This window comes from Rhea pennata, chromosome 25, assembly GCF_028389875.1.
Source record: "Rhea pennata isolate bPtePen1 chromosome 25, bPtePen1.pri, whole genome shotgun sequence".
Lineage (NCBI taxonomy): Eukaryota > Metazoa > Chordata > Aves > Rheiformes > Rheidae > Rhea > Rhea pennata.
In genome coordinates this window covers 7547055-7573928 of record NC_084687.1, presented here as the reverse complement: position 1 = coordinate 7573928, position 26874 = coordinate 7547055, and the positions used below count along the sequence as shown (strand labels likewise).

The window sequence follows — 26874 nt, the reverse complement described above, 5'->3', positions numbered from 1 at the left end:
CAGAAACACAGACAAGGGGGAAACTCCCCATTGAGCTCATGGGTGGAACAAACGGCAAAAAATGTGCTCTTTCTTGGAGAACAGTTATTAGCTTTGCATTGCTTTAGGGAGCATCTTGCAACATGTTTTTATGTCAGGCCATTCTTTCAGTGCAGCACTTAGCATAATGGAAATGACAAATGTAAACCAGGACTCAGACTCGCACATAATTCATTTTGGAAGCTTCAGTTTCCTTCTTTCCAGGGAGTGCATCCGGGTGACTCAGCAATACACAGCAGATTCACAGCCCCTTAGAGGAGAAGTGTTCCCCTGAGAATCCAGTGATTTTCAACCCTAATAACACAAAGCACATTGCATGAGGAGCCCCTCTGTGGCCAGCGACAGGACAGAGGTGCCGTAACGGGTTTGGTTCGAGGAGACTCGAGGAGATCCAGGGCTGCCAGAGGGACTGGCAGGCTCCCAGCACTCCAGGCGGTTCCCAAGCAGCCCCTGCCCACAGCAGCTCCAGGCCACGCCGGGGTGAGCTGGGCAGCACAGGGCTCACGGCTGACCCAGCCTCTCCAAACCCAGGCTGGAAGAGCATGCAAGCGGCCAGACAGCATGGGAGGACTGGGAGGAAAAAGATGGGCAGCGAGTGCCAGAAGCACATTAAGCTCTAACTCGTGCACGTGCCAGGGCTACAAACTGTTCCCTTCCCAGTCCGAGCCATGGAGCTTCCCCGTGTTTTGGTTCTTAGGGCCCTGATTGCAAGAAACCACACAGCAGTTTATGAAGTGCTGCACTGAGATGAAAAAGCCAGCATAATTATGCCAGGGAATTCTAAGATTATTTCTATTTGGTTGTTTCAAAGGCATTTAGACTTTCTATCCTTCCCACTCTCCTCAAGAGCAGAGGCAAGAAACAAGGAGCTTGACATGCTTTAAGTAAAAAAAATTTTTTTTTAATTACACCATAAGTAAATAGAGAAAGAAGCAGCACTTCTGAGTGCACACTTTTCACTCCAGGCCATGCAAAGCCAGTTCTCTGGAGCAGCTACGGGCACATCCCACCTCCTGCCCACCAAGGACAGACGGACATCAGCATTCTGCGTGGGACCCCACACTCTGTGCACCCTAACAGCAAACTCCACAGACTCGGGCCACGGAAGAAGCATTTTGTCTTCCAGTGCCTTTCCTTCTGATCTCAAACCCCACTTCCAAATAACCGTTTCTGACAACGGTGGCCTAAGTCTTCCACAGCATTGCTTTGTTATGAGGCTCACGGGCTGTCTGCAGGGGGCTGTACAGATAAATTGCCATTGCACAAGTTAAGCAGTAGAGGTACTCGGGCACCCAGCTCTCCGGGAGGCAGGATGCCGCAAACCCCATAGCCCTGGGGAATCTGGGGACAGGGCAAACCCCTGATTGCAGTGGCCCCAGGTCACCGCAAACCACTGACCCCCCTGCCCCGGGACACCACAAACCTGGAGGCAGGCCAGCTCCTGGCAGGGCTGTAACAGAGCCTGTGTCGCCATCCAGTGCCTCCTTGTCTCTACGCAGCTTTTGCTGTCCCTCAGCCAAGGCCAGGGGCTGCAGATGCAAGGGGAGAGAGTGGGGTGAGGAAGGAGGGTGTGCTGGAGAGGCAGCAAGGGCCTGGGGGCTGCTACAGCCCACACACAGGAAAAACACCTGCAGTTCCTGCCAGAGCAGAGGGGACACAGGCATAGAGAGGAGGTGGAGGAGCAAAGCCTCTGGGCAGCGAGATGTTCACACTTAGATCTGCGCTGTGCTGGTAGCAGAGCAGCTCATACAGAAGTTCAGAGTTCACTATAATTAATGGTGAGAAACTGCTTGGGGAAGGAAAGAGGCAAAGGTGCAGAAACATGTGTGCAAGGTGCCTGGCCCTGAAAAGCCCCTGCTCTGTGGTCATGCCCTGGCAGGGCTGAGCTAGCACTCAGGGAAGGCAGCCAGCACACAGAAAGCCCAGTCACACGTTTCTATTTAGGAGGGACATGAGCTCCAGAGAAAACCTGCCTGTGCTCCCGGAGACACTTGGAGGAGCAGCCATTCTGACGGCTGAGGACAGCTGAAAATCAAATCTGATTTATTTTGCAGCTGGAGAAGCTCCCTGTGACCAGAGGGGCCAAAGAGAAGCCAGTGCAGGGCTGCACAAACACACAAACTCTGCACGTAGAGCCACACTACCCACTAGTGAACAGTAGGACCTGGTCTGCAGCAGAGGGACTCAGCCCCCTGCTCCAGGACTATGGAGGCCTCAGGACTCAGCTTTCCCCCAGCTTATAAATGAGGTAAAGAGCAACAACTTCTGCATCTGAAAATAAATTTGACACATTAGCAGATGAGATACAAGGAAAAGGCAGACATGTACCTGCTGCAAGAGGTGCCCACCCCTGCCTTTACTGCAAGCTGAGAGCATGGCAGGTCAGTCCTAGGCTCTCCCTCCATCTCCCATTAACTGCAACAAGAGGGGCTAGGAAGGAAAAAGAGAAAGCAGGGAAGCATTTATCAGGGAACACATTACCCAGAGCCAAGCAACAGCTGGGATGTGCAGGTGAGTGGTGTATGCAAAACAAGGGAGGAAATGAGGCCACAGCTACAAATAGTGATGTGAGAGGCAGCCTCAGGAATGAGAGTCAGTAAAAGGGTATTAGCAAGGGTGTGTGTGTATGAAAGCTTTAGTATGCAAACTGATAAGAAATTAAAGCTAGGACTAAGATGTTATGGGGTGTAGGGTATAAGGGGTGCTGGATAGTATATACAGGGTACTCTTAGTAGTTTATTTAGGAGAACAGAAGGTTAAAGCGTTGAGGGCTTTGCAAACCTGGCAGGAAGAGCCCTGCTTCTGCTCAGACCTCAATGCAAAAAAGCCCTATATGGAAAAGACAGTTCCCCTGAGGAACTGAGAGCACTGGGGCACACACACAGACTTTTAGGAAATGGGCTCTAATGTTGGTTTACAGCTGGCAAATAGGCTTTCATCCAGACTTCTTGTAGGAACCCAGAGACGTGGGGGTGCTGAGGCAGGGCTGTGTGAGTGATGCTATCTAAACTGATTGATCTTTTGCTCTCCATTAGCGGAGGTGTGCTGTTTGGGTCAACTGCATCTGTATCCTGACCAACGCCAGACTAGCCACACTGGTAGCAGGGAGAGATGCAGCACTTAGTCCTCTGTCTTGTTAACCCCTTGCCCCTCTGTAGCCTCTATTAATAGCCCAGCAGCTCTGTGGGTAGGTTGGGTTTCACTGATGAATCAAGGGAGAGTGAAAAATGCCTGCTCCTGGATGTAGTGTTGGAATAGGTGACTTTGCTGGAGCCCAGGGAAGATTCAAGTATGAAATCCATGTGCTTGTCCACAGACCCAGTGAGGAGAGCAGATGCCTGTGGGCAGGGTGGGCCTGCCTCTTCAGCAGAGAAGTATCTCCCTGCTGTTCTCCTGCCTCCTGCAGCCAAGGGAGGATTTTCCCAGAGCTGCCGTTCCCTGGCTGCCGTGTGCCCTGCTGCGTGGCTCTGGTCTCCCTCCGTAGTGCGAGACGCACGGCAGGGAGTTGCCCTGTCAAAGGTCCTCAGCCACATTTCAGGTGATCATGGCACTGAACTCATTTATTGACAGTTTTCTCTCTGCCCAGACTTCATGTCAAGAAATGCAAAGAGGCTTTGAATCTGTTAATTAGAACTCCTTTTTCGGGCCTACCTGCTTTCAGGTAGATGCAAAGTAGAGACTTTTACCTATTGTATTGTAGCCCAGTAAAGGTCCTTGCACTGCTGGTACTGATCACTGCTGATGCCACAGCCTGGCACCAGGGACCCGCATGGAGCAGCGGCGCCAGCGCTGAGGGAGGCGAGGCCGGTTCGTGCCTCCATCGGCGCCGCTAACCGGGGACCTGGGAGTAAAGAGACCTGCCAGCTGGGCCTGGCCCAGAGAAGAGCTCGAGAGCAAATCAGGCCGCGGGCAGCCCGCGGGGAGCGGCGGCGGGGCAGGTCCCGGGGCCGCGGGAGCCGGCGGGGGGGAGCGGGCGGCGCCGCAGCCGCTCGCGCGGGGCCGGGGCCGGGGCCGGGGCGCCCCCGCTCCCGCGCTTCTCTCCTCCTTCTCGTTTTCTTTGCGCCTTTTCTCTCCGCACCGGCGGGGGCGGGGGAGCGGCGCAGCCCCGCGGAGCCTGGCGCCGGTACCGGGGCGGGGCGCGGAGCGCGGGGCGGGGCGCGGCCGGGATCGGCCCGGCTCGGCTCGGCTCAGCCCGGCCCGGCATGCTGGTGCGGGTGCGCACGGCGGTGGCGCACCTGGTGGCGGGGCTGGGCCCAGGCCCCGGCGGCGGCGGCGGCGCGCAGCCCCCCGCGGCGGCGGGCGAGCCCCGGCCCGGCCCCGGCCCGGCCTTCTGCCGCCCGGCCTTCCTGCAGCTGACGCCCGAGGAGCTGCGGCGCGCCGACGACCACACGGGCCGCGCCGTGCAGAGCCCCCGCGACGGCCGCCGCCGCCTGCCCTGGAGCACGGGCTACGCCGAGTGAGCGGGGCCGGGGGGCGGCGGGCGGCGGGCGGCGGGGCCCGGCCGGAGCCGCTGGCGGGCGCCGCTCCCGCCCCGGGCTCGGCGCAGGGCGGGCGGTGGCGGCCGCGGGCTGCCCCCGGCGCGCCGGAGGGCTCCTCTCGCCCTCCCGGAGCGGGAGAGCGGCCTCTGTTCTAAATATACCTCCCGCGTCAGGCAGCGCGGAGCTGGCTCCGAGTCCTCTGGGCACCTTTTCTGGAGCAGGCCAGGTGCGTTCCCCTTCCGAAGCAGCCCCGTTGCTGCGTCTGCGCGACGTGCTGGATATTTCCTGCCCTACAGAATTAGGACGGGAAAAATCCTGCACGGAAGGGACTCTCCAGCCCTGCCAAGACTTTCGTGAGTGCTTGGAGCTACGCTCTGGGCAGGTGTGCTTGCTCCAGCTGGAAGAAGACTTGCAGCCCCAGGGCAGGGTCAGAGTGGAAATGCCCCGGGCCCTGGGCTGGGATCATTAGAAACTACCGTGGGTAGAAGCTAGTCGGTGAAAAGCTCTTTGCTTCCCCCAAAGCAGCGGGTAGGAAGCCTGCTCATTAAATGTCTCGCAGTGCACAAGTGATCAGTGTGTGTTTGCACTGTTACTCATTGGTGAATATTTCAGGCTCTTCTGTCTTTTATTTTCTGTACTTATCTGCAAAATACCCAGTGTTGCAGATGAGGAACTGGTGCTGAGAGGGGTGAAGGAACTGGTCCGGCTCACGCAGGAAATGTGAGGGGGAGTAGGGAATTGAATCTGTCTTTGGAGTGGGACCTGACTTCGACTTCCCCTTTGATGGCCTAATTCTCTTCTCCTTTCACTCGCTGAGAGTTTCACGCGTAACTGAAGGCAGGTGGGGAAGGTCAGGCTTTGAAGCCAGCTTTACTGCTCAGCGGGTATCAGGTATCAGTACATTCCTGCATCTCTCTGCACAAATAGACCTTTCTGGTTGCCCTGGGAGCCCTCAGAAATGTTAATTCACCCCAGGAGATCCTGGGGTGAGAGTAGCCTGTGCTTGATCTCACGGGAGCAGGAACCTTGCAAACTCTGTGAGGAAAGAGTGAAACCATCCTCCGCTCAGCAGCAAGGCTTCTGCTGTGTCCCAGGACTTCTTTCTGCAAAGCACTTGAAGAACCCGTGCCCAAAGAGCTCATCCTGTTATGCATATTACATCTTCCTCCCACGAGCAGGTTTTGCAATCTAGATCTGAAATCTGCTTTGCCAGCGTAAACTGGCAAGTTAACATGAATCTTTTTGCAAACGTTCTGCTGGTTTCATCTTTCTGTCCTTCTCCCCATCTCCTCTGAGCGAGGCTCCGGGCTTCACAGCACGCAGGTGAGGCGTGATCCCTTCGGGGATCCGAGTCCGGGCTCAGTGCATGTATTGAGGCGGGTGCAGGTTCCCGGGAGATGGCTTTGCTTGGGACGCTCGTGAGAGCATCCTTCCCCTGGAGCAGCTGGCTTAGCCAGGAGCTGCTCTTTCCATCCCTTGTAGCAGGGAGAGCAAGGGATGGGCTGGCCCTGGCTGGTCTCTCCGAAGCTGCCATGTGAAAACTGCCGGTCGGTAGGTGGTTTTTGTCTCTTGTAAGGGCTTTTGACCGCACTTGGAGCTGCTTAGGGCAGCTATTCCCGAACAATGTTGTGTAGTGACCGCTTATTCCAGACTGGCCGTCGCAGGGGAGTTAGTTCAGTTTGGAGGGGTGGGGACCTGCAGCCGACCAGCTTTTGCTGGTCGCCTCCCTCTGCGGGTGCTCCAGAGAGCTGCCCTTCGGGGACCCCGCTGCGTCGGCGCGAGGGGACTGCTGTCACCCCGCCGGTCTGCCAGCGCCCCTGATTTGGGAAGTCTTTGCTTGTCTGGCTGCTGGTGCCTGAGACAGGGGCAGGAATACCTGCAGAAAGCATCACCGGGAGGGTGCAGGGGGTTGGTGATGATGAGCTGCTGCTGGGGCGACCTCTTCCAGAGGCATGGGGGGTTAGCAGAGACGCGTCCTTGCTCCGCTGCCCGCAGAGGTAGTGAATTAGCAGCTGGTTTTCTGGAATAACTGTGGATAAGCCCTGAAGTAACTGTCTGGTGCACAGGAGCCTTTACCCCTCGTTCCCTCCGGCAGGGTGATAAACGCCGGGAAGAGCCAGCACAACGAGGACCAGGCCTGCTGCGAGGTGGTGTTCGTGGAGAGACGGCCCAGCCCGCGGAGATGTCCGCCGTCTGAGGAGGGCCCCAGAGAGCCCGAGGGGGTGAGAGCCCAGGCGCTGCCGCGCCGCGTGCGTGCCGGACCGTGGGGGCGCGCGGCCCGTCCGTGCACGGCCCATCTGTGCCCAGCCCTCTGGGGAACCGGCTGCTGCAGGAGGCTGTTCGCAGCGCGGGGTTCGTGATGCAGTGCTGGGCTCCCGAGCCAGGGATCGGTTACATCCAGGTGCCCTCGATCAGCTGCCTGGGTCGCTCCCGCGCCGTGCCGGACAGGGACCAGGGAGCCGGAGGCGAAGCCCCGGTGTCCTGCTCTCCAGAGCTGCTCGCTCTGCAGCCTTAACCCTGGCTGCTCTGACTTCCCCGACCTGTTTGCTCCCTTGCCCGCTTCCCCGTGCGACTCCTTGAACCTTCCTCTTTTTCCCAGGGCAGAAAGGGCTTTTACTTCCACTACTGGGCCTTGTTTGATGGCCATGCGGGCAGTGGTGCTGCAGTCATGGCATCCAAGAGGCTCCACCTGCACATCTGCGAGCAGCTCCGGGACCTCGTGGACATCTTGCAGGATCCGTCCCCGCCTCCCATCTGCCTCCAGCACGAGGCGCGGGCCGGCCTGGCCGAGCCGAGCCGGGCGCCCCTCGCGGAGGACGACGGAGAGGTCCCCAACGACGCTCTGCCGCGGTTCCACCTGGAGAAGGAGGTGTCTCATGAGAGCCTGGTGATTGGTGCCATCGAGAACGCCTTTAAGCACATGGTGAGGCAGCCCCGGGGCCCCGGCGGCCTCCCCCAGGGGCACCTCGCCGGGCAGCGGGCGTCGTCTGGGAGCAGTCTGCTTCGCTTCCTCCGTCAGCGTTGTCTTGTGCCCCGGCCACGGGCGGTGCGCGGGTCTGCAGGGAGAGGGCTCCAGGCAGGGCGGCCCCCGCCCGGCTCTGATCCCCCCCCTGCTTTTTGGGGGGGAGGGAATGCAGACGCTTGGCGTGGAGGCAGGGGGTTTTATTGCAGCCCAGCTGCTCTCCTCCGGTCTTGCTCTTTCCAGCCCGCCCCGTGCCTCGGCCGGGGAAAGGGGAGGCCCCAGCCGCGGCCGGCCGCTCCTCGCCCGCCGAGCCGGTCGTTAGCGGCCAAGGTGCTGGCGGAGCAGCGGGGTCTATTTTGGGCTGCTCGGAGGGGTGCTCGGCTGGCTCGGGGATGCGGCCCTGCCCCTGCCCCCCGCGTCCGCGCGAGCCTGTCGCCGTCTGTCTCCCCAGGACGACCAGATCGAGCGCGAGCGGGCGACCCAGCCCGTGTCCGGGGGCTGCTGCGCCCTGGCTGCCGTCTACCTCATGGGCAAGTTCTACGTGGCCAACGCCGGCGACAGCAGGTGCGGCGCGGGCGCGCGCCTGCCCGCGAGCGCGCGGGGCGGGATCGCCTCCGCCGACCCGGCTCCCTCCCGCGGCGCCTGCCGGACGCCTCCGTCGCGCCCCAGCCCTTGCCGCCCGCGCTGGCCTTGGGTGGGAGTTGGGAAGTGAAACTCGCTCTCAGCAAAGCGTTCAAAATACACAATAATTTTTAGTTTTAGGGCACGTTTTGTAGCATTGAGCTCTTCCAAGAGAAGAGCAAGTTTTCTTCCAAAAGTGATACAAATCTGTGTGCAGACAAGCCCTGTGGGAGCTTGGAGCCCGGAGATTTTGACTCCTGGATATATTACCTTGGATGTGTCCTGGATGTGTTTCTATTCCACAAGAAATACCAGGTTGGCAGTCCAACCTGAGAGCGAAGCTGCTCTGAATTGCCCTGTATTTACTGCAGGGTTAGCTTCCTCTTCCTCCCTCCGTCCTGGCTGCGGGTGACGAGCGTGCCCTGCCCGTGTCCCTCCCCGGGGGCACGCAGGGAGCGAGCTGCGGCGTGGCCGGAGGAGGGTTCGCCGGGCAGCGGGACGGCAGCCGGCGCGGGAGGCGTCGCTCCGGGTGCGCGGCGCGTGCGGTTCCCGGTGCCGCGTGCGGTTCCCGGTGCCGCGCGGCCCCGAGCAGCCCCCGCGCCGCGGCTGGGCAGCGAGACCCGTGCTAGCTGCCGCCCCTCGCGTCGCCCCTTCCTCTCTGACCTCATCCTTCCCTGTTCCATTGCAGGGCCATTATCATCCGTAACGGGGAAATCATTCCAATGTCCAGGGAGTTTACTCCGGAGACGGAGAGGCAGAGGCTGCAGTTTTTGGTAAGAAAGACCTTCTAATCTCGTTCCTGCTAAACCGCCTCCTGGCCCCCGGCCCCGGCTCCTTGCCCTGCCGGGACTCCCTCCCCCGTGGGAGGGGAGCGAGGGGCAGTGTCGTGGCCGGGATGCAGCTGGGGGCACTGCTGAGCCTGCTGGATGAGCGAGTCTCTTCTCCCTCACCCATCGCGTCCCCTCGCTCCTTTGAAAAGGCTGCAGCGCTGGTGCTCAGTCCTGGTTTCTTGCCTGGATGCTCCTTTGGGAGCCGGGGAGCTGAAGTGTGCCGGCTGCCTTCCAGCTTTCTTCCCAAGAGCGCCCTCCTGCTTGTCCCGGGCAAACCTCTGGGCAGCTGTGCAGCTTTTTGGGTTGTAAAGACCCCGCTGAGAGTGGCACGGAGGAGGCGGCGTTTGGGCCGGAGGAGGCTTTGCTGGATGTGCTTTCCTGGCTTGGAATGCGCTTGAAAAAACACCAAGGCATTTCTCCTTCTCTGATTTATTTTCAAACAGCCCAGAAAGGAGAAGTGGCCGCGAGCAGGGTCCTCTCCAAGGGGCAGTGCTGGCTGGGGCGCGCGGGCAGGGGGCCAAGCGCGTGCTTGCTCTGCTGCGTGGTGGCCGGGACGCTCCCCCCGGAGCGGGACGGGACCGTCCCTACCCCCGTGTTCCTCGGGGCTTTTCTCCTTTCTTCTAGCTCCGCTCTTTCTCCATCACCATTTCCAGCACTGCTAGGACCCCCGTTCCCAGTGCCAGTCCTCTGGCGTGGTGGAGGGCCCCAGGGCGCCCGCACGCCCTGCCTGGGGCCGCCCCCTCCGCGGAGGGCTTGCTTGCAGCACGCTGGCTGTTTTGACTGGAGCGGGTCTTGGCGGACCCATGCGCTGAGTGCCTTCAGGGATGCTCTGCACTGCGTCCCCGGGAAAAGCCGTTTCTGCAAAACGGAGCGTGGCGGGACTCTGCGCCGTGGGATTTAACGCCTGCGGGGTGTGTGTGTCACCTGGATGCTGCTGGCAGGGACTGGGGCTGGCAGATGTCCTGGCACGGTGCCCATCCGCCGCCAGTCGGGGAAGGTGCTCTGTCCCCTCTTGCTCTGTGCGCCTTCGGAGTTGCAGCTGCAGCTGGTCCGGGGGCTTCTGAATAGACCTGGTGGCTCTTTTCCTCTGGCTAATGCTGTTTTCTGTGCCAAGCTTTGCAGCTGCAGGGATATTTGCAACTCTGACTCTTCCTAGGCAAATTTTGGCTTGCCCTAGAATTTGCTCTTTTGCATTTTTGGTCCCTTTTGAGGTAGTTATTCCCCAAACCTCTCCGTGCAGAAGCTCTGCCTTTTCCGCTCCGCATTGGCGTGGCGGAGCAGGGAGCCGGTGCCGTGCGGCTCAGCCCGGCGCGCGGGGCGCTCGCCCCGCGGGGCGGCTCAGCCCGGGCGTCTTCCCGCAGGGCTTCCTGAGGCCCGAGCTGCTGGGCAAGGAGTTCACGCACCTGGAGTTTCCCCGCCGGATCCAGCCCAAGGAGCTGGGGAAGAAGATGCTCTACCGAGACCAAAACATGAACGGCTGGTGAGGCTGCGGGTCGGCGCGCGGCGCCGTGCCCGGAGGGGTGGAGCCAGCTCCCCGCACGGCCGCCGGCTCCCCGCGTGCTGCGCCGCGCTCCGGCCGACGGGCTCTGCTCCCCGCCGGGCACCTCCCGCGTCCCCGGCGAGTGCCTGCCAGCTGACTTGCTCTGCTTTATTTCGGCCAGGGCTTACAAAAAGATAGAAGAGGACGACCTGAAATTCCCGCTTATCTACGGGGAAGGTAAAAAGGTAAAGTGCGGCGGGGGAGCCGTGTGGCGGGGGCTCGGGCTCTGCGGCCGCCGCTCCCCGGCGGCAGCGGGACGGTTCCTGCTCCCGCTTGGGCTGCGGCAGCCCTGGCGCCGCGAGCGCCTTCGCAGCGGGAGCAGAGGTGGAGACGAAGCAGCTCGTGGTTTCGTTCTGGCTTTGCCCGTTCCCCAGGCTCGGGTGATGGCCACGATTGGGGTCACGCGGGGCTTGGGAGACCACGACCTCAAGGTGTTCAGCTCCAACATCCACATCAAGCCTTTCCTGTCCTGCTTCCCCGAGGTGGGTCTGGCCAGGGCCTCCCCGCCGGAGCTCCCTGCGGTGCCTGGAGCCGCTCCTGGCGTGCGGGTCCCCAGCAGAGCGGCGCGGAGCCATGCCCAGGCTGGCGGCCCACCCAGTGGTCGTCGAGCCCCTCTGCGCCCCTCACCGCTGCATCCTGCCCCTTGCCCCGCAGGTCCGGGTTTACGACCTCACGCAGTACGAGCACTGCCCCGACGACGTTCTCGTCCTGGGCACCGACGGGCTCTGGGACGTCACCAACGACGAGGAGGTGGCTGGCGTGGTGATGGAGGTGCTGACGAGCTACGAGCCCAACGACCCGTGCAGGTGAGCCGGGGGCAGGCTCCCGGCCGGGGACTGCGGCGGGCCTGGGGGTCACTTCTCACCCGTGCCCGGCCCCCCAGGTACACCGTGGTGGCCCAGGAGCTGGTGGTGCGGTCCAGAGGGGTCCTGAAGGAGCGCGGCTGGCGGCTGGCCAACGACAAGCTGGGCTCCGGTGACGACATCTCCGTCTTCGTGATCCCCCTGGGCGGCCCCGGCAGCTACACGTGACGCCCCGTGCCGCGGGCGGGGGCCGGAGCCGCCGCGGGGCCGCCCCTCCGGGCAGCGCCGGCTTCCCGAGCCGGCGGCGAGAAGAGCGATCACCTCGGAGGCTCTGTGCCGGGGACCGGGGGCTGCTTCTCCTCCTGCCGTTTGCCTTGGTCGAGCCTAAACGCTCCCGGGCTCCGCGGTGCAGCCTTCGCGCCTCGCCCCCGGGTCGCGCCGGTGTGCTCGGAGCGGGTTCCTGCTGCGGCGGACGTCGCCTCCTGTGCCCGCCGCCCCGGGGATTTTGCACCGCCACACTGGAGCAGGCTCTTCGCTGCACCTCCGTCTCAGGTCTCGGGGGCTGTGGCCCGCTGGAGGCGATGGCGGGAGCCCGCTGCGCCTGCGCAGCGCTGGCTGCAGCCCGCCGAATCTGCCCGCCCCTTGGGTCCTTGCTGCGGCTCGAGAGCCACTATTTATTACTGGGGAGCTGGGCGGGAGACTGCCCAAACGCAGAGCTCTGGTTGGGGGGGGTAGGTGTGAATATATGTGTATATTTTTGAGCCGTTCTCATCTGGGCACTGCTGAGCACCAGCTGCACGCAGAGCAGCTCTGTTCAGCCAAGCTTCACAGCTTAAGCATGCGGCACAGGTCTGCTTAGCTGCGGGCTGGAGACCAACAGTAAAATCCGCTTGCTGTGATGGAAAAGAAAAAGGCAACTCTCTCCTTGCGCTTAAAGATCTCAAAGCTGGTGCTGAGCGGCGGTTGGTGTCGGCAGAGCCTCCCGTTTTGGGCCGTGCACCCCGAAAGGGGAGCAGCGCGGCGGGCCGCCGGGGGGCCGGGCTCCCCTCCGGGAGACGCGCTGCGGCACCGGCCGTTTCTCCATGTCCCACTGTGGCTGGGGGCGGCCAGCGCTTGTCACGTGTCACCGCTGGGGGCTGCTGCTTGTCTCTTGTAATCAGCAAGATGTAAATAAACTGGGAGCACGTAACGGGAGGTGAAGGATACCCCGCGTGCTTTTAGCCGGTTGGCGTCCGGAGCGCTGGAGGGAGCTGCGCAGGCTGGGGAGGCTCCTGCGGTGCTCGCGCGAAGCTGCTTCGCTTCCCGCGGGGCTCCTGCAGAGAGGCTCGCTAAAAGCTGGTGGTTTCCCTGCCCCTCCGCCTTCCCCTCCCTCCCTCCTTCCGGAGGGAGGAAGCCCTTTGGCTGGAGGGACCTGCCAGCTGGGCAGCTGAGGATGGAGGCAGCTCTGCCGGCTGCAAACCCCGGGGAGCGCCGGGAGCTGAGGCTCCGTGGGAGAGGCAGGGCCCATGCCCCGGCCTCCGTGCTTCGCCCCTCGTGTGCAAGCGCTCGTGCACGTCGTCCTCGCCCCGGTCTGCACAGCTCCAGCCCCCCGCTCGCCAACAGCGGGCTCTGCTTTTCCGGGGCGCTGCTGGGAGCGTGGGTGAAGGCAAGGAAGCGCAGGCAGAGTCTGCATTTAAAGCTTCCTCTGTGGTTCCCTTTTTCTATCTGGGAACATTTCCTTTGGAGCTAGCCTCTGGTCCGGAGCTTGATAAATTAAGAAAAACTGTCTCTGAGCGCTTAAAATAGGATCGGTTTGTGTGCCAGGGTCTGGGCCAGGGCCCTGGAGCCGCCTTTCCCTTGCTGAGTCACGGAGAGTGCTTGGGCAGCACAGGGGGAGTGCGGTGCCGTGCTCCGGCGGCCTCATTCCGTCCTTCCCAGGCATTTCTGCAGGGACCAGCCAGCAGCCGGAGGGGGAAGGAGAGGTTCAGCTGCTGGCCTCCTCCTCCTCTCCCTGGTGCTGCTGCTTTGGCACCAAAAAGCCTTTCCGGGCTGAGCTGCCTTTCCCCGGCTCTCGGCACTGCCGTTAGTTGCTAACGAGGGGAAGGCGTTTCCTCGGGGATGTGCTTGGATGATGGAGGTTCCTGCTTGGGAGGGTGCAATGTGCGATGCTCTTTGCTGTCAGCCCTGTCTGGAGGGAGGATGCGGGTGAAGCGAGCTCAGCTCTTCCCGGAAGCGCCTGCTTGCTCCCGGAGCTGATCGAAAAAACGGGAGTGACGCTGTGACTGCTTCTCCCCCTTTCTGCTGTCAGTAAAACAGGGGAAAACATTTCCCGACTGGCTCCACAGGTTGTCTGCAAGCAGCGAGTCCGCAGAGGCGCCCCTGCCCGCCCCCCTGCCCGGCCCTACTCCCCCCCGGGATGCTCGGCCGCCAAACGCGCGGAGACGGCGCGGAAGCGGCCGCTGCGGGGGCGGCCCCGACGGGCGGTGCCCGGCCCGGCCCCTCCCGAGCCGCCCCACGGCGGCAGCGGCGGCCCCGCCCGAGCCACGCTGCGGGGCCGGGGCCGGGGCCGGGGCCGGAGCGAGGTGCGGAGCGGAGGGGGTGGGGGAACGGGGTGGAGGGGGACTGCGGGGGGTCCGGGTCACGGCTGGGGGCCCTGGGGGGCTGCGGGGGTCCGGGTGTGCAGGGGGCTGGAGGGGGTCCAGAGTCAGGGCTGGGGGTCCTGAAGGGCTGCTGGGGGTCCGAGGTCAGTGCTGGGGTCCTGGAGCGCTGCTGGGGGTCCGGCGTCGTGGCTGGAGGTCCGGGCGCGGGCTGGGGCGCAGCAGGACACGCGAGCGGCGCCGGGCCGGTGCCCCGGGGGGACGGGACGGGGCGGACGGGGCGGCGGGTGTCCGGGGGGAGCCCCGGGCCCCGCGAGGCTGGGGGGTCCCGTCGCCGGACGCGCCCCGCTCCGGGCGGCCCCCTCATCCGAGCAGCGGCTCCGTGTTTGCGTCGGAAAAGGGGAAAGAAGCTCCCTTTGCTTGAGCTCGCCGGCTGGGGGCCGGCGGAGGGGGGATCGCTGCGTGCTGGCTTCGGAGCAGGGAGCGAGCCTCTCCGGCGACCGCCGGCGCCCCGCGGCCCGGCCGAGCGTTGGCTTAGGCTGCGAGGCTGAAGGCAGGAAGCCGCCGGCTCCGGCTGCTGCTCCGTCCCCGTGTCACCGAGAGCAGCCGCGTTTTACCTTCTCTCTTTCCAAGCGTCTTCTGGCGGCCCAGCAGTTTCGCTTTACGCTCGGCTCCTCTTAGCTGCGAGGAGCATGGTTAAAGCTGTGCGAGACCGCACAGACCTTGAACCGCATCCATGTTCTTGACAGATACGGCTTTTCCCGCAAAATGTTTTTTAAGTGCAAAAAAAGCTAAGTCACCCTCTTCCAACAGGTTTTCAGGAGCCTTTAACCATTTACTCTGTAACTTGCTGCTTACGCTGGAGAGTATTGATGTGAAAAGCAAGGAATGTGTTAGCAAATATTGCCTGGCCCTGGGGCAACGGCAGTAAAACCTTGCACGAGTGCAGGCGTTTGCTGCAGTCCTAGTGTGTGACTTGAACCTTTCAGCAAGGTACTTGCGCTGCTGCCAGCCTGGGAGGGCTGCTACTCCAGGGCAAGGTTCAGTAGCAAACTGGGTAATGCTCTTCGGAAAAGAGGGGAGGGCAGGCAGCCCCGGCCTCTTGGGGGGGAGGCAAAATGATGTAGGTACCAGAGGGAGTGGAAAATTGGAAGAAAGAGGAAACTCTGTCCCCTCGGGATACTGATGGGGTTTTCCTCACTGCTCGCTCCCTATGCGCATGTTTTTCACTCAAATTGTTTTTGGTGCATCCTATTAAAATAAAATGCTTCAGGTGGCCCAACAGGTTCAGCAACTGTATATAAAAAGTTAACTTCTCTTTAGCAGAGTGATATGAGAGAGTCCCCAGCTGTCACCCTCTGAGTTCAATGTAAGAGGTGTTTTGTGCACACAAGGTCTGGTCACCGTTTCAGGAGCAATGCTCTGGCTTTCACATCTTTGGGTGCCATCTAGACACAGAAGACGTTTAAGTTAGTTGTAATAAGACTCTCTGCTCCTGGTGAGGTTTGTCTAATGGGCTGCATCGCCAAGCGCTTCAGGCCCCGCTGGGCTTTCAAACCCCTCGGTCGCAAGTCCCTCCCTCTGCTTTGCCTGCGGATGTGCTCCGGGGGTTGACAGGGCCTTGCCTGCTCGCTCCCGCTCCCCGGCTGCCCGGGCTGCTCCTGCGGCGCTGGAGCGCGCTCTGCATTTCAGCCCGTCTGACCGCGTCGCGCGGTTCGCGAGCGGTAGCTGGAGCTCCCGTTCGGAGCACGCTGGCCCCTCGGACGCCGCAGGCGTCGGCCTCGAGCAGCGCTTTGGGCAGCTTTCCCAGGAGGTGTAAAAAGGCGCTTTCCTGACCCGCAGTGCCGCGTGCCCGGTGGTTTGGAAGCGATGGCAAGCGGGACGGGGAAGCTCCGGGCTCGCGAGCCGCCGAAGACTGCGTTTTGCCGGCTCCCCGCGAGAGAGCCTGGGCGAAGCCGTGCAGCTGCGGCTTCCTCCGCGACCCGCTGCCGGCCCGAGGAATTAGAGGCAATTGGATCTGGCCGCGGCGGGGGCTGCGGGCCGGGCGGGAGCTGCGCGTCCTGCCGGCCTCGGGGCTCCAGCACGGCTGAGCGCCGGCGTAGCTGATACCGGCGCTCGCCCGGCGATGCCGCGGGAGGCTGCAGCCGCCCCTCGCATGCACAGAGCCGCCTTCGGGAGCGGGGACGGTTTGTCCCCGCCTGCGCTGGTTAGCAAACGTTTTCTGTGTTCCTTACTAGGGTTTCGTGCTGTCTTCCGTGCTTTTTGGGTGCTGTGGACTCTCCAAGATCTGCGTATTATGGGTTGTGCTGGCTTAACTAAAAGCCTGAGGTTTGGGCTTTGGGGAATCTGGCGAAATGCCGTGTGAGTTATTTCAGCCTTCAGCCTGGCTTGGCTTGCGTTAACCCAGCTCCTTCCCAAACGAAGGTTAAATCAAAGCAGTCTGACTTTCCATTGCAAAATGGCTTGGGGACAGGGTTAACTGGTCCTTTTAAATGATGGTGTTGGAGCAGTTGTTCCGAATGTCTCGCTGCCTTCCAGTCCTAGGGAGCAATGGGAGAATTGCCACAACGGGGGAAATATTTCCCGATAATCCGACAAGGCTGTAACGAAACGCTGTGTGATGCTCTGCAAACCCGTCCTGGATGTGCACGAGCACGAGCCCCGGGTCCGCTCTCCCGTCTTCTGCCAGGAAGGTGGCTCGGGGAGCGTTGACAGCTGTAGCACGTCTGGTTGTGCAGGGATCGGATCCTTGCTGTGGGAGCGGCGTCGGAAGACTTGACCCTCTTTCCTGCTGCGCCGCCCCGGGCAGTTCCTCGGCGCGGAGGTTTCGGTCGGAGCAGGACGCGCGCGGGGCCGGGGGCGGTGCGCGGGGCCCGGCCTCGGCGCGGCCCCCGGCGAGCCCCCGCTGCCCCGCTCCGGGCTGCGGCTGGGGCCACGGCCGGGGATTCGGGTGGTTTCGCGGGCAGGTGGTGTCGCGGGCCCGGCGCAAGGGCTGAGCCAGCAACAAACAGTTTGTTCTAAACCAGGAATCCCCGAAACCCGCCCGCTGGCGCAGGGGGCTCGGGTCTGGTCAGAGAGGTTGGCTGGAAGGTTTCTGTCCCCGGTTTCATTCCTTCTTCAAAGCGTTAACGTCCTTCTCTGCCACTTCCTGAGATCCTGTAACAGAAACTGGATGAACGATGCATCCTGTTTCTGGAGGAATTCCCCATTTCCTACCCAGCAGGAACTTGGCCTCTTGAGTCATGGAGCTAGAGCGGCTCAGGCTGTCACGGCCGTGCCGGAGCCCGGGCTGTTTGTACCGCGATGGCTTCAGAGCAGCTGCTGGGAAAACAGAGGAGAGCGGTTGTGTTTCATTCTGCTCTTTCTTGGCGTGCCGAAGGTGCTGCCTGGTTGGGCTGTGCTCTTCCGAAGAGCCACACAAATCCCCAGTGAGGCGCCTGAAACGCTGCTCGCTCCTGAAACCCTCGGTTGCGCCACGTGCCCGCTTAGTTTGCTGAAGTATTTTGGCCCCCGGTGCTTATTAAAGCGCTGGGTGCGCCGCCGCCGGCTGCTGAGCCGTTCGCCCTGGCTCTTTGCCGCTGGCGCTTTCGGCGGGGGAGAGAAGTCCCCGCGGCGAGGAGTCGCGCCGGGCGGGAGCCCGCCGGCTCGGAGCCGCGTCCGCGCCGGGCTCGGGCCGGGCGCCGAGCGTGGGCGCTGCCGGGCGGCCGCGGCGCCCCTGCCCAGCGCCCGCTCCCGCAGCCGTGGCGGCCGTCCGGAAGAAGCTGGTGATCGTGGGGGACGGCGCCTGCGGGAAGACCTGCCTGCTGATCGTCTTCAGCAAGGACCAGTTCCCCGAGGTGTACGTGCCGACCGTCTTCGAGAACTACATCGCCGACGTCGAGGTGGACGGGAAGCAGGTGACGGCGGGCGCGGGCGAGCGCGGGAGCCGGGCGGCCCCGGGCCGGCGCGGAGCCGCTGAGCGCCGCCCGCCGCCCAGGTGGAGCTGGCCCTGTGGGACACGGCGGGCCAGGAGGACTACGACCGGCTGCGGCCCCTCTCGTACCCGGACACGGACGTCATCCTCATGTGCTTCTCCATCGACAGCCTGGGTAGGGCGGGGGCCGGGGCCACGGCGGGGCTGCTGCCCTGTGCCGCGCGCGGGGCTCGGCGCCGCCCGCTCTCTCCCCAGAGAACGTTCCCGAGAAGTGGACCCCCAAAGTGAAGCACTTCTGCCCCAGCGTGCCCATCATCCTGGTGGGCAACAAGAAGGACCTGCGGAGTGACGAGCACACGCGGCGGGAGCTCGCCAAGATGAAGCAGGTAGGGCTGGGTGCCCTGGCGCCGGCCGCCCGCGTGCCTTGTCCCAGCCCCACGCCCCTCCGGGAGCTCCCCGGCTGCCCTCCCCTGATTTCTAGGAGCCCGTGAAGCCCGAGGAAGGGAGGGACATGGCCAACAGGATCAGCGCCTTCGGCTACCTGGAATGCTCGGCCAAGACGAAGGAGGGCGTGCGGGAGGTCTTCAAGATGGCCACGCGCGCCGGCTTGCAGGTCCACAAGAACAAGAGGCGCAAAGGCTGCCCGCTGCTGTGAGCGGCGGGGCCGGGGGACGCCCCGGACCCTCCTGCGCCGCCCTGGACCCTCTTGCAGCGCCCCCAGACCCTCCTGCACCGCCCCGGACCCTCCTGTGCTGCACCCTCCTGCGCTGCCCCGGACCCTCCTGCACTGCCCCGGACCCTCCTGCGCCACCCCGGACCCTCCTGCGCTGCACCCTCCCGTGCTGCCCTGCGCCACTCTGGCCCTTCCTGCACCATCCTGCACCTACAGGAGCTGACGTGCCAGTGCCCACCGTGCAGAAGCTGCCGCCGGGGCACCGGGCACCGCTGGGGCTGGGCGGTGTGTTTGATAGCTCCAGTGCTGGCACAGCGTAGCGCGGCACGGTGTAGCGCAGCACAGCAGTGTAGCACAGCGTGGTGTAGCGCAGTGCAGCCGCGCATGGCACGGTGCAGCACAGTGCGACACGGTGCGGCACGGCCCACCGGGGCAATTTTGGTCCCACTCCGCAGGCAGGGCCGTGCAGAGCCACCTGTGCAGGGTGCTTGGCAGCTGCCCCAGACACTCAGCTCCCGGACCCGCGCGGCGCCGGTGCCTCCCAGCCCGTGCGCCTCGCTCCTCCTTGTGGCTGAGCTGACCATGGACTTGGCACCAGTAATGCAAACCATAGCTGGGAGAATAAATGCAAACAGGTGTGTTGGTGCTGGGAACTCCGCTGCTGTGGCCTCCTTCCACCTCCATGCGGCCTCAGTGCCTGGTGCTCAGCCTCACTGGGCTCTGTGGGGCAGCACCTGGGTGGTGGTTTTGAGCCCTTCCCTGCCACTGGGGCACCGTGGCTGGGCTGGCAAGAACCGATGCAGCAGTCATCTGTAAGGCTTTATTGCAGGGAGGGGGAGGAGGCACATGCTGGCAGCATGGCACGGTGCAGCATGGCGTGGTGCAGTGCAGTGCGGCATGGCACGGTGTGGAACGGGACAGCACGGCCCGGTGCAGTGCGGCATGACACGGTGCGGTACAGCATGGTGCAGTGCAGCACAATGCAGCATGGCACGGTACGGCACAGCACAGCCTGGTGCAGTGCGGCACAACACGGTGCAGCACAGCGTGGCTCCAGCTGGGTGTCTGCAGTGGAGTTCCTGCTCTGGCCTGCCGAGATGCCTGCTGCCATTTCCAAGTTGGAGGTGCCTGCGCCATGCACGGGTCCGTGTCGAGCACTGCTGCCTGGCAGCGGCCCACAGGCAGCCGGGAGCATGGAGCTGCCCGGGGCAGAGCGGGGCACCGGGACACGGGAATGCCCGAGGCAGAGCAGGGTGCGGGGACGCCCGGGGCAGAGCAGGGCGCGGGGATGGCCGGGGCAAAGTGGGATGCGGGGACGCCTGGGGCAGAGCGGGGCGTGGGGATGCGGGGATGCCCGGGGTGCAGGGACGCCCAGGGCAGAGCGGGGTGCAGGGACGCGGGGACACCCGGGGTGGAGCGGGGTGCGGGGACGCCCAGGGCAGAGCGGGGTGCAGGGATGCGGGGACGCCAGGGGTGGAGCAGGGTGCGGGGACGCGGGGACGCCCGGGGTGGAGCAGGGTGCGGGGACGCCCGGGGTGGAGCGGGGTGCGGGGACGCCCGGGGCGGAGCGGGGTGCGGGGACGTGGGGACGCCCGGGGTGGAGCAGGGTGCGGGGACGCGGGGACGCCCGGGGTGGAGCAGGGTGCGGGGACGCCCGGGGTGGAGCAGGGTGCGGGGACGCGGGGACGCCCGGGGTGGAGCAGGGTGCGGGGACGCCCGGGGCGGAGCGGGGTGCGGGGACGTGGGGACGCCTGGGGTGGAGCAGGGTGCAGGGACGCCCGGGGCGGAGCGGGGTGCGGGGACGCCCCGCGCGGGCTGCTGAGCGCCCCGGCGAGCTCGGGCGTCCTGCGTCCCAGGCGGGCGGCACCGCGCCGCGCGAGCCCCGGCCCTCGCCCACGTAGCCACTAGTTGCTCAAGTGGAGGGAGCCGAGCCTGGCGGCCAGGCCCCCCTGCTTGTCCTCCTCCTCCTCCTTGTCCTCCTTGTCCTCCTCCTCCTCGTCGTAGGGGTAGCCCGTGTAGCCACCCTCCTCCTTGCAGTAGGTGAGGAACCTGCCGGGGCAGAGCGTGGGCTCACCGAGCACCGTCCTTGCCCGTCGGGCAGGAGCGCCAAGCGCCTCGCGGGCCAGGGCCGGGCTCACCTGCGCCAGTGGTGGTCCTTGCTGAGGACGGCGGGGTTGCCCACCACAATGAGCAGAGCCTTGGCCCTGGTGAGGGCCACGTTGAACCTCTGCGGCAGAGGAGGAGGAGAGCGAGGGCTTTGCCCCTGCGGCCGCATGGCACGCGGGCAGCACGCAGCCGGCTCGGGGCGCCCTGGTACCTTGGGGTTCTTCAGGAAGCCCAGCTTGAAGGTCTCGTCGAGGCGGAGGTACTCGCTGCAGCTGCGCACGGTGGAGATGAGGACCACGCGCCGCTCCTGGCCCTGGAACTGCTCCACGGAGCCCACCTGGGGGGTGCGGCGGGGTGAGGCCGGGCGCCACGGCCCCTCCGGGCTGTCCCCGCACGCCGCCGTCCCCCCAACACACCTTCAGCAGGCCGATGTCTGGCAGCTTCCGCAAGTCGTGGTCCAGGGAGGTGACAGCTTTCCGGATCTTCTCCACCTGGGCGGAGCAGCGTGTCAAGCAGAGTGAAGCAGGAAGCCCGGCACGCCGGTGGCTCCCGCCCGCCCTCACCTGCTTCCTGTAGGGTGAGATGACGCCGATGTCCGCGGGCGAGATGGTGGGGCAGCCGCCCTTGCCCCTGCTCTGCAGCAGCTTCTTAAGGTAGCCGAGCAGGACCTCAATCTCAGAGGTGTTGAAGAACGAGGGGCTCCTGGCTTCCCGCTTGTCCTCCCCAGAGACGCCGTGGAAGATGATGGGGAAGCCCTGGGGACAGAGGGAGGTGGGAGCTGCTGCCACTGCCACGGCCCCACAGGTGCCCTCCCGGCCTCACCTTCTTGGGCAGCTCCTGCCAGGCGCAGTAGAGGTCCCGGGTGTCGTGTGGGTGGCTGCCGCAGGCCTTCAGCTCGCTCTCGTAGAAGAGCTCGTTGGGCACCTTGAGGATGGCTGTGTGGGACCTGGTGGCAGGAGGCAGGGCTGGGCAGCAGTGGCAGGGACGGGCCCACGGGGACCTCTCTTGGCTTCTGCCCATCCTCACCTGTAGTTCCACAGCAGCTTGGTGACGAAGCACGGGTCATACCCGCTGTCCGCCTTGGCGTAGAGGGGATTGTGCCGCATCAGCCGCTCCAGCAGCGAGGTGCCTGCGTGTGGGGACACCGTCACCTCTGGACCCACCACCGTTGCCGTGGCACGTGGTGATACCACTGCCACCACGGCATGTGATGACACTGTCACTCCTGGCCCCACCTCTGCTGCCATGGTGCATGGTGGCACTGTCATTCCCAGCCCCACAACTACCATGGCACATGATCGCACCACCACCGTGGTGTGTGGTGCTACCACTGCCACCTTGGCATGCAGTGACACCATCACTCCAAGCCACACCACCACCATGGTGCGTGGTGACACTGTCACTCCCAGCCCCGCCACTGTCATGGCACATGGCACTGCCAGCACCACCATGGCAGGTCCTGGTGCTGTCCCTCTGCCCTGCCCACCTAAGCCGTGCTCAGTGGCCAGCGGCGACCGTAGCACAGGGCCAAGCTGCTGGGGGTCTCCGGCCAGCACCAGCTGCCCCCCGCCGGGGTTGGTGTCTGGATCCATGGCGGTGAGGATGCCTGGGTAGAGACAAGAGCTCAGCGCCGGTGCAGTGGTGGTGGCGGTCCAGGCAGCACGGGGCGTGCGCAACTCCACTCACCCGCCATGGCCACCACACTCTCCGGCTCGGCTGCATGGCCACACTCGTCGATGAAGACGTGGGTGAAGTGTCCCGGCGGGAAGTTGGCCGACGCCAGCCTGGGGGAGCGGGGAGGAGTGTTGGCCCCGGCTGCCCCACCCGCCCCCCCTCCTCTCCCTGCGGCTCCAGGAGCACCGTGCCCTCCCCCCGGTCCGGCCCCTCGCACCTGCCCGCTGGCACCAGGGTGGTGACCAGGATCCGGTACTGTGCCAGGTGTGCCCTGCTCGGGTACACGTAGCACTGCCTGTTGTCGTCCCAGTTGCAGCAGGGCTGAAAGGTGGCGTTGGGTGAGATGGCTGCCCCTCGTGGGTGGATGGGGACAGAGACTGGGGCGCAGACCTACCCGGATGTCTGCAGGCACTTCCTGGTAGCTCCGGGAGCTGGCCATGATCCTGTAGATGTGCCGGGTGGGAATGTCTTTGATGAGGCGCTGGCACAGCAGGTCCGCAGCGCTGTTGGATGGGGCGCAGGCCAAGATCCGTGAGTCCTTCAGGTACGTCCATATCTACATGGGGAGGAGGAAGAGGTGACAGCGCTGAGCCCCATGGCTGCCATGACAGTGCTCTGGGCTGGCCCCTCACCTGTTTGATGGCCTCCACGATGGTGACTGTCTTGCCAGTGCCGGGTGGCCCAAAGATGAGGTAGGGGGCTGGCCGGGACATCCCCGTCACAATGTGCGTCACCGCTTGGCACTGCTCCTCATTGTCCTGCAGCTTCTGATCGAACCACCTGGAGGAGCAGGAGCTGGGCACGGGGAGCACCCGTGCGCCCAGCCCAACCCTGGCCCCTCCACCCTGTCCCACCACCTCACCACGATGACATGGCGACTCACCGGGGCTGGAAGGTGCCGTTGAAGAGGGACTGCTGGCAGGAGCAGGAGGGGAAGAGGACACTGGCCAAACCCCGCTGCATGGCCAGGACCACGGCCCGGTGCTGGACCTGCAGCGGCAGCCGGCTGAAGGTGAAGGTCACGTCGAACTTCAGGTTATTCACAAACTTCTTGAGCAGCCTGGGGAAGAGCGGTGTGAGCAGGACAGGAAGAACTGGCCAGACCAGCCTTTGCCGTGGTCCTCACCGCCCAGTCGGGATCCTGCCTGGCCCCTGGGTCTGCCGGGGCCCCACGATGCCCACCGGGGCTGGACACCACTCACTTGGAGGAGAAGCCCAGCCTGACCTTCTCCTGCTCCACGGCGTGCACGTAGCCCTTGTACTGGACAAGTGGGGAGTGGTCCCGCTCACTGCTGAGGCTGACGAAGAGGTGGTCGCCCCGCAGCACTGATGGGCGGTTCTCGGCCACGCCGGGCACCTGCGCCGCAGAGCCACCGCTGTGCCGGGCGCCCTCCACGCCGCCGGGCGCCCGAGGCCCTGGGGTGCCCGGAGGGGCTGGGCGCCCCTCTCGCCCCGGCTGCTCCTGGTACGCACATTGAGGACCAGCAGCGCCCTGTCCTGCACCATGGTCACGTCCTGCAAGTCGTAGCACCGGATGTCCACCTCCATTTGGATCTCCTCCAGGTGCAGCAGCAGCTGGAATTTCTCCCGGTAGTTCTCAGGCTGCAGGGGGGCCCCCAGCAACGACCTGCGGGGCCGGGGCATGGGCAGGTTATCGTGCCCAGCGTGGTGGAAAGCGTCTCCAGGCCCCGCCTTGGCCGTCGCTCAGCTCCGGGAGCGGCCGGAGCGGCGCGCTGCCGCCGCACTCACCGCATCGCCGCCCAGGCGGGCCGAGCGCCGGCGCTGGGGCCGAGCACGATGGCCTCCTTGAGGCTCTTCGGGTACCGGCAGGGGCTCAGCGGGATTTCCCTCTCCAGGCTGTTCTCCAGGACGCTGGGCGGGGGGACGGGGAGGCTGCAGGGGTGCGCGGCTCCCCCGGGGCGGCGGGCGGCCCCGACGCGGGGGGCGGGCGGCGGGGCCGGCCCCCAGCCCCTACCTGGCGGGGGGCACCCCGTCCTCGGTGACCACCGTGACCGGGCGCCGCAGGGCGGGCTGGTAGGGCTCGTAGGGAGCCGAGGGCCCCAGCTCCTTGGCCAGCTGGCTCTCGGCGGTGGCGGAGAGGAAGCGCCCGATGCTGAAGGGCTCCCCCGGCCCCGTGGCGAACTCGAACACCAGGGTGAGGAGGAACCAGCCGTTGCAGGTGGTCAGGCACCGCACCTGGACGGCGTAGGAGCCGCCTGCAACGCACGGGGGTGGCGGCGGCGGGGCCGGCGCGGGGCGGCCTCGCGGGCCCGCGCGCGCCAGCCGGCCAGGCGCCCTTACCCGGAGGCAGCTCCAGCGCCCGGCCCCGCGTCACGCCGTGCTCGTCCCAGAAGGAGAACTCCCGCCGCCCCCGCAGCGGCCGGCACCGCAGCAGCGTCACGGGCTCCCCGCCGCCGTTGCGCACCCGCAGCGCCGCCGCGCGCGCCTCGCCCAGGGGCACGTGCAAGCGGACGTGCCCGTCGCCCCGGTCGTGCTCCGAGACGATCTCCACGCCGTGCTTCCCGCGGATGAACTCGGCCCTGCGGGCGGGGGCATCAGCCCGGGCGCAGCCCCCTCCTCGCAGCCCCGGGACCCCCGGCGCCCGGCTCCCACCTCTCCTTGGCGCGGCCTCCGGGGGCGCGCGGGCTGGAGCCGGGCTGCTGGCCGGCTGCCGATGCCGACGGCTCCGCGTCTGCCCGGGCTCTTCGGTACTGGTCCGCCACCACCACTCTCCTCTTCTCCTGCAAGGCACAGCCGTGGCAGCGTGGCCGTGGCACGTGGACGTGGGAACCACCGCCGGAATGGGAACCACCGCGGGCACGGGGACCACCGCAGGCACGGGGACTGTTGTGGGCAAAGGAACCACCGCGGGCACAGGGACCACCACGGCACGGGGACTGTCGTGGGCAAGGGAACCACCGCGGGCATGGGGACCACCACGGGCAAGGGAACCGCCGTGAGCAAGGGAACTGCCGTGGGCACAGGAACCACCACAGGCACAGGGACCGCTGTAGGCACGGGAACCACCGCGGGAACCACCACAGGCACGGAGACCACCACGGGAATGGGGACCGCCGCGGGCACAGGGACTGCCATGGGCACAGGAACCACCGCAGGCAAGGGGACCACCGTGGGAACCACCGCAGGCACGGGGACCGCCGTGGGCACGGGAACCACCGCGGGAACCACCACAGGCACGGGGACTGCCACGGGCATGGGAACCACCACAGGAACCACCGCAGGCACGGGGACCACCGCGGGAACCACCGCAGGCACGGGGACCGCTGTGGGCACAGGAACCACCGCGGGAACCACCGCAGGCACGGGGACTGCCAAGGGCATGGGAACCACCACAGGAACCACCGCAGGCACGGGGACCACCGCGTCACCAGCTCCATGGGCACAGGAACCGCCGCAGGCGTGGGAAGCACCACGGGCGCGGGAACCGCTGCGGGCGCGGGACCCACTGCGCTGCCTGCACGGCAGCCTCCCTTACCTTCTTGAAGTGCACGGTCACCCTGTGCACCTGTGCACGGTGGGTCACCCTCAGGGCATACAAGATGCAGGAGAAATTGGGCATTTTTGTGTCAGTCCTGCACAGGTAAGAGGGAGAGAGCGTTTCGGTGCGGGGGGAGAGCAGAGGCTCGGCTGCACTGGTGCCGCTCAGGTCTTGCACCCCTGCGGGCTGCTATGGCTCACACACTCTCCCCAGCTTGGGCTGGAATACTGCGGGATTTACTGGTCTAGCGGACCTCACGCTACCTAGGGGCTCGGGGGCCCCTTTGCAGTGGGGCTGGGGCGTGGTGTCCACACAGAGCCGCGGGCGACTCGGCGGTGCAGCGGCAAACGGCCGGGGTGGGCGCTGCGGGGCCCTGGCCTGGCGAGCGGGGGCGTTTCTGGATGCCTGGGGCCGGGCTGTTCGGACGCCTTTCCAGCTGTGTTGTGGCCATTCCAGGTGTGCCACAGCTGTTCCAGTTGTGTTGCAGCTGTCCCAGCAGCGACGTGGCCCTCGTGGCTGTGCCGCAGCCGTCCGGATGCTGCCGTGGCCGTGCTGCAGCCGGGCCGTGGCCGTGCCGGCGCGTCGCTGCCTGGCCCGACGGCGCGCGCAGCCTCCGCAGCTGCCCATGCATGGGGCGCAGTGGGGCAGGGCCGCTGGCCGGAGGAGGATGTGCCACAGGGGCAGGGACCCCGCAGCGGGGGCAGCGCCCAGGGCTGGGCCGCGCAGGGGGCATCCGGGAGAGAACTGCTTTGGCAGTTCCCGGCTCAGCCCAAGCCCCGAGGCGCCCGCCGCAGGCAGACAGCGTCTCGAAGGTGCTGGCTCGCCACTTCCTGGGCCCGCCGTTTCCTCCCGCGCCACACAGCACATCTCCGCAGCCTTCTGGCAGTTTGCGCCCAGACTTGGCCGATGATTAAAGGTGGTGACATTGCACAGGGCCGGTGCCGGCGGGGGAGCCCGGGCGCGGGTGCTGGCGGCTGTGCCGTCGTGGCTGCCGGGGCGCTGCCTGTGGCGGCCGAGATCGTCGCGGCAGAGCCGCGGCGAGGCAGAGGGGCTCAGAGGGCCGTGTCCAGCGGGGACCGCTCTGCTGCTCCCTGCATCCGCAGCCCAGCAGCAGGCAGGCAGCCCCACCGGCACCACGCCGTTTCCCCCGCGCCCAGGGA

At 65.1% G+C, this 26874-nt stretch overlaps 4 protein-coding genes across 7 annotated transcripts in view; 3 read left to right on the top strand and 1 right to left on the bottom strand.

Moving 5' to 3' along the window:
- Window positions 1-4241: 4241 nt before the first annotated feature.
- On the top strand, window positions 4242-12185 carry PPM1J (protein phosphatase, Mg2+/Mn2+ dependent 1J). Its single transcript, XM_062595302.1, has 10 exons — window positions 4242-4495; window positions 6613-6739; window positions 7117-7440; window positions 7931-8043; window positions 8789-8873; window positions 10292-10410; window positions 10592-10655; window positions 10845-10952; window positions 11125-11276; window positions 11354-12185. The coding sequence occupies exons 1-10, from the start codon at window positions 4242-4244 to the stop codon at window positions 11499-11501; spliced, it is 1494 nt and encodes a 497-aa protein (XP_062451286.1). The 3' UTR covers window positions 11502-12185.
- Window positions 12186-13668: 1483 nt separating this feature from the next.
- Window positions 13669-19088, top strand: RHOC (ras homolog family member C). The gene is made up of 5 exons (XM_062594824.1): window positions 13669-13834; window positions 17588-17745; window positions 17826-17937; window positions 18018-18148; window positions 18244-19088. Exons 1-5 carry the CDS (start codon window positions 13669-13671, stop codon window positions 18415-18417), a joined length of 741 nt encoding a protein of 246 aa, XP_062450808.1. The 3' UTR covers window positions 18418-19088.
- The window catches only part of MOV10 (Mov10 RNA helicase), an 8745-nt gene continuing 487 nt past the window's right edge, over window positions 18617-26874 (bottom strand). Inside the window, exons 2-21 of the mRNA XM_062595301.1 lie at window positions 25712-25808; window positions 24829-24956; window positions 24517-24755; window positions 24191-24431; window positions 23965-24087; window positions 23689-23842; window positions 23418-23572; window positions 23099-23275; window positions 22848-22995; window positions 22610-22771; window positions 22433-22536; window positions 22228-22325; window positions 22028-22147; window positions 21568-21670; window positions 21364-21487; window positions 21105-21296; window positions 20958-21032; window positions 20753-20878; window positions 20574-20662; window positions 18617-20484 (exon numbers count right to left, since the gene is read on the bottom strand). Coding sequence (XP_062451285.1) covers window positions 20340-20484; window positions 20574-20662; window positions 20753-20878; window positions 20958-21032; window positions 21105-21296; window positions 21364-21487; window positions 21568-21670; window positions 22028-22147; window positions 22228-22325; window positions 22433-22536; window positions 22610-22771; window positions 22848-22995; window positions 23099-23275; window positions 23418-23572; window positions 23689-23842; window positions 23965-24087; window positions 24191-24431; window positions 24517-24755; window positions 24829-24956; window positions 25712-25808 — 2800 coding nt within the window. The 3' untranslated portion in view covers window positions 18617-20339. The remainder of the gene's footprint in view (window positions 20485-20573; window positions 20663-20752; window positions 20879-20957; window positions 21033-21104; window positions 21297-21363; window positions 21488-21567; window positions 21671-22027; window positions 22148-22227; window positions 22326-22432; window positions 22537-22609; window positions 22772-22847; window positions 22996-23098; window positions 23276-23417; window positions 23573-23688; window positions 23843-23964; window positions 24088-24190; window positions 24432-24516; window positions 24756-24828; window positions 24957-25711; window positions 25809-26874) is intronic.
- Window positions 25006-26874, top strand: part of LOC134151025 (bifunctional apoptosis regulator-like) — a 14304-nt gene continuing 12435 nt past the window's right edge. For all 4 annotated transcript variants that reach the window (XM_062595307.1, XM_062595306.1, XM_062595304.1 and 1 more), the window contains exon 1: window positions 25006-25816. The gene's annotated coding sequence lies outside the window, so the exon portion shown is untranslated. The remainder of the gene's footprint in view (window positions 25817-26874) is intronic.

Bases quoted from the DNA above. Each gene is read 5' to 3' on its own strand.
- PPM1J (XM_062595302.1), top strand. From the start codon at position 4,242: ATGCTGGTGCGGGTGCGCACGGCGGTGGCGCACCTGGTGGCGGGGCTG. The intron at 6,740-7,116 runs GTGAGAGCCCAG...TCTTTTTCCCAG, and splicing joins GCCCCAGAGAGCCCGAGGGG to GGCAGAAAGGGCTTTTACTT. The intron at 11,277-11,353 runs GTGAGCCGGGGG...CCGGCCCCCCAG, and splicing joins GAGCCCAACGACCCGTGCAG to GTACACCGTGGTGGCCCAGG.
- RHOC (XM_062594824.1), top strand. From the start codon at position 13,669: ATGCTCGGCCGCCAAACGCGCGGAGACGGCGCGGAAGCGGCCGCTGCG. The intron at 13,835-17,587 runs GTGCGGAGCGGA...CCGCTCCCGCAG, and splicing joins GGGGCCGGGGCCGGAGCGAG to CCGTGGCGGCCGTCCGGAAG. The intron at 18,149-18,243 runs GTAGGGCTGGGT...CCTGATTTCTAG, and splicing joins AGCTCGCCAAGATGAAGCAG to GAGCCCGTGAAGCCCGAGGA.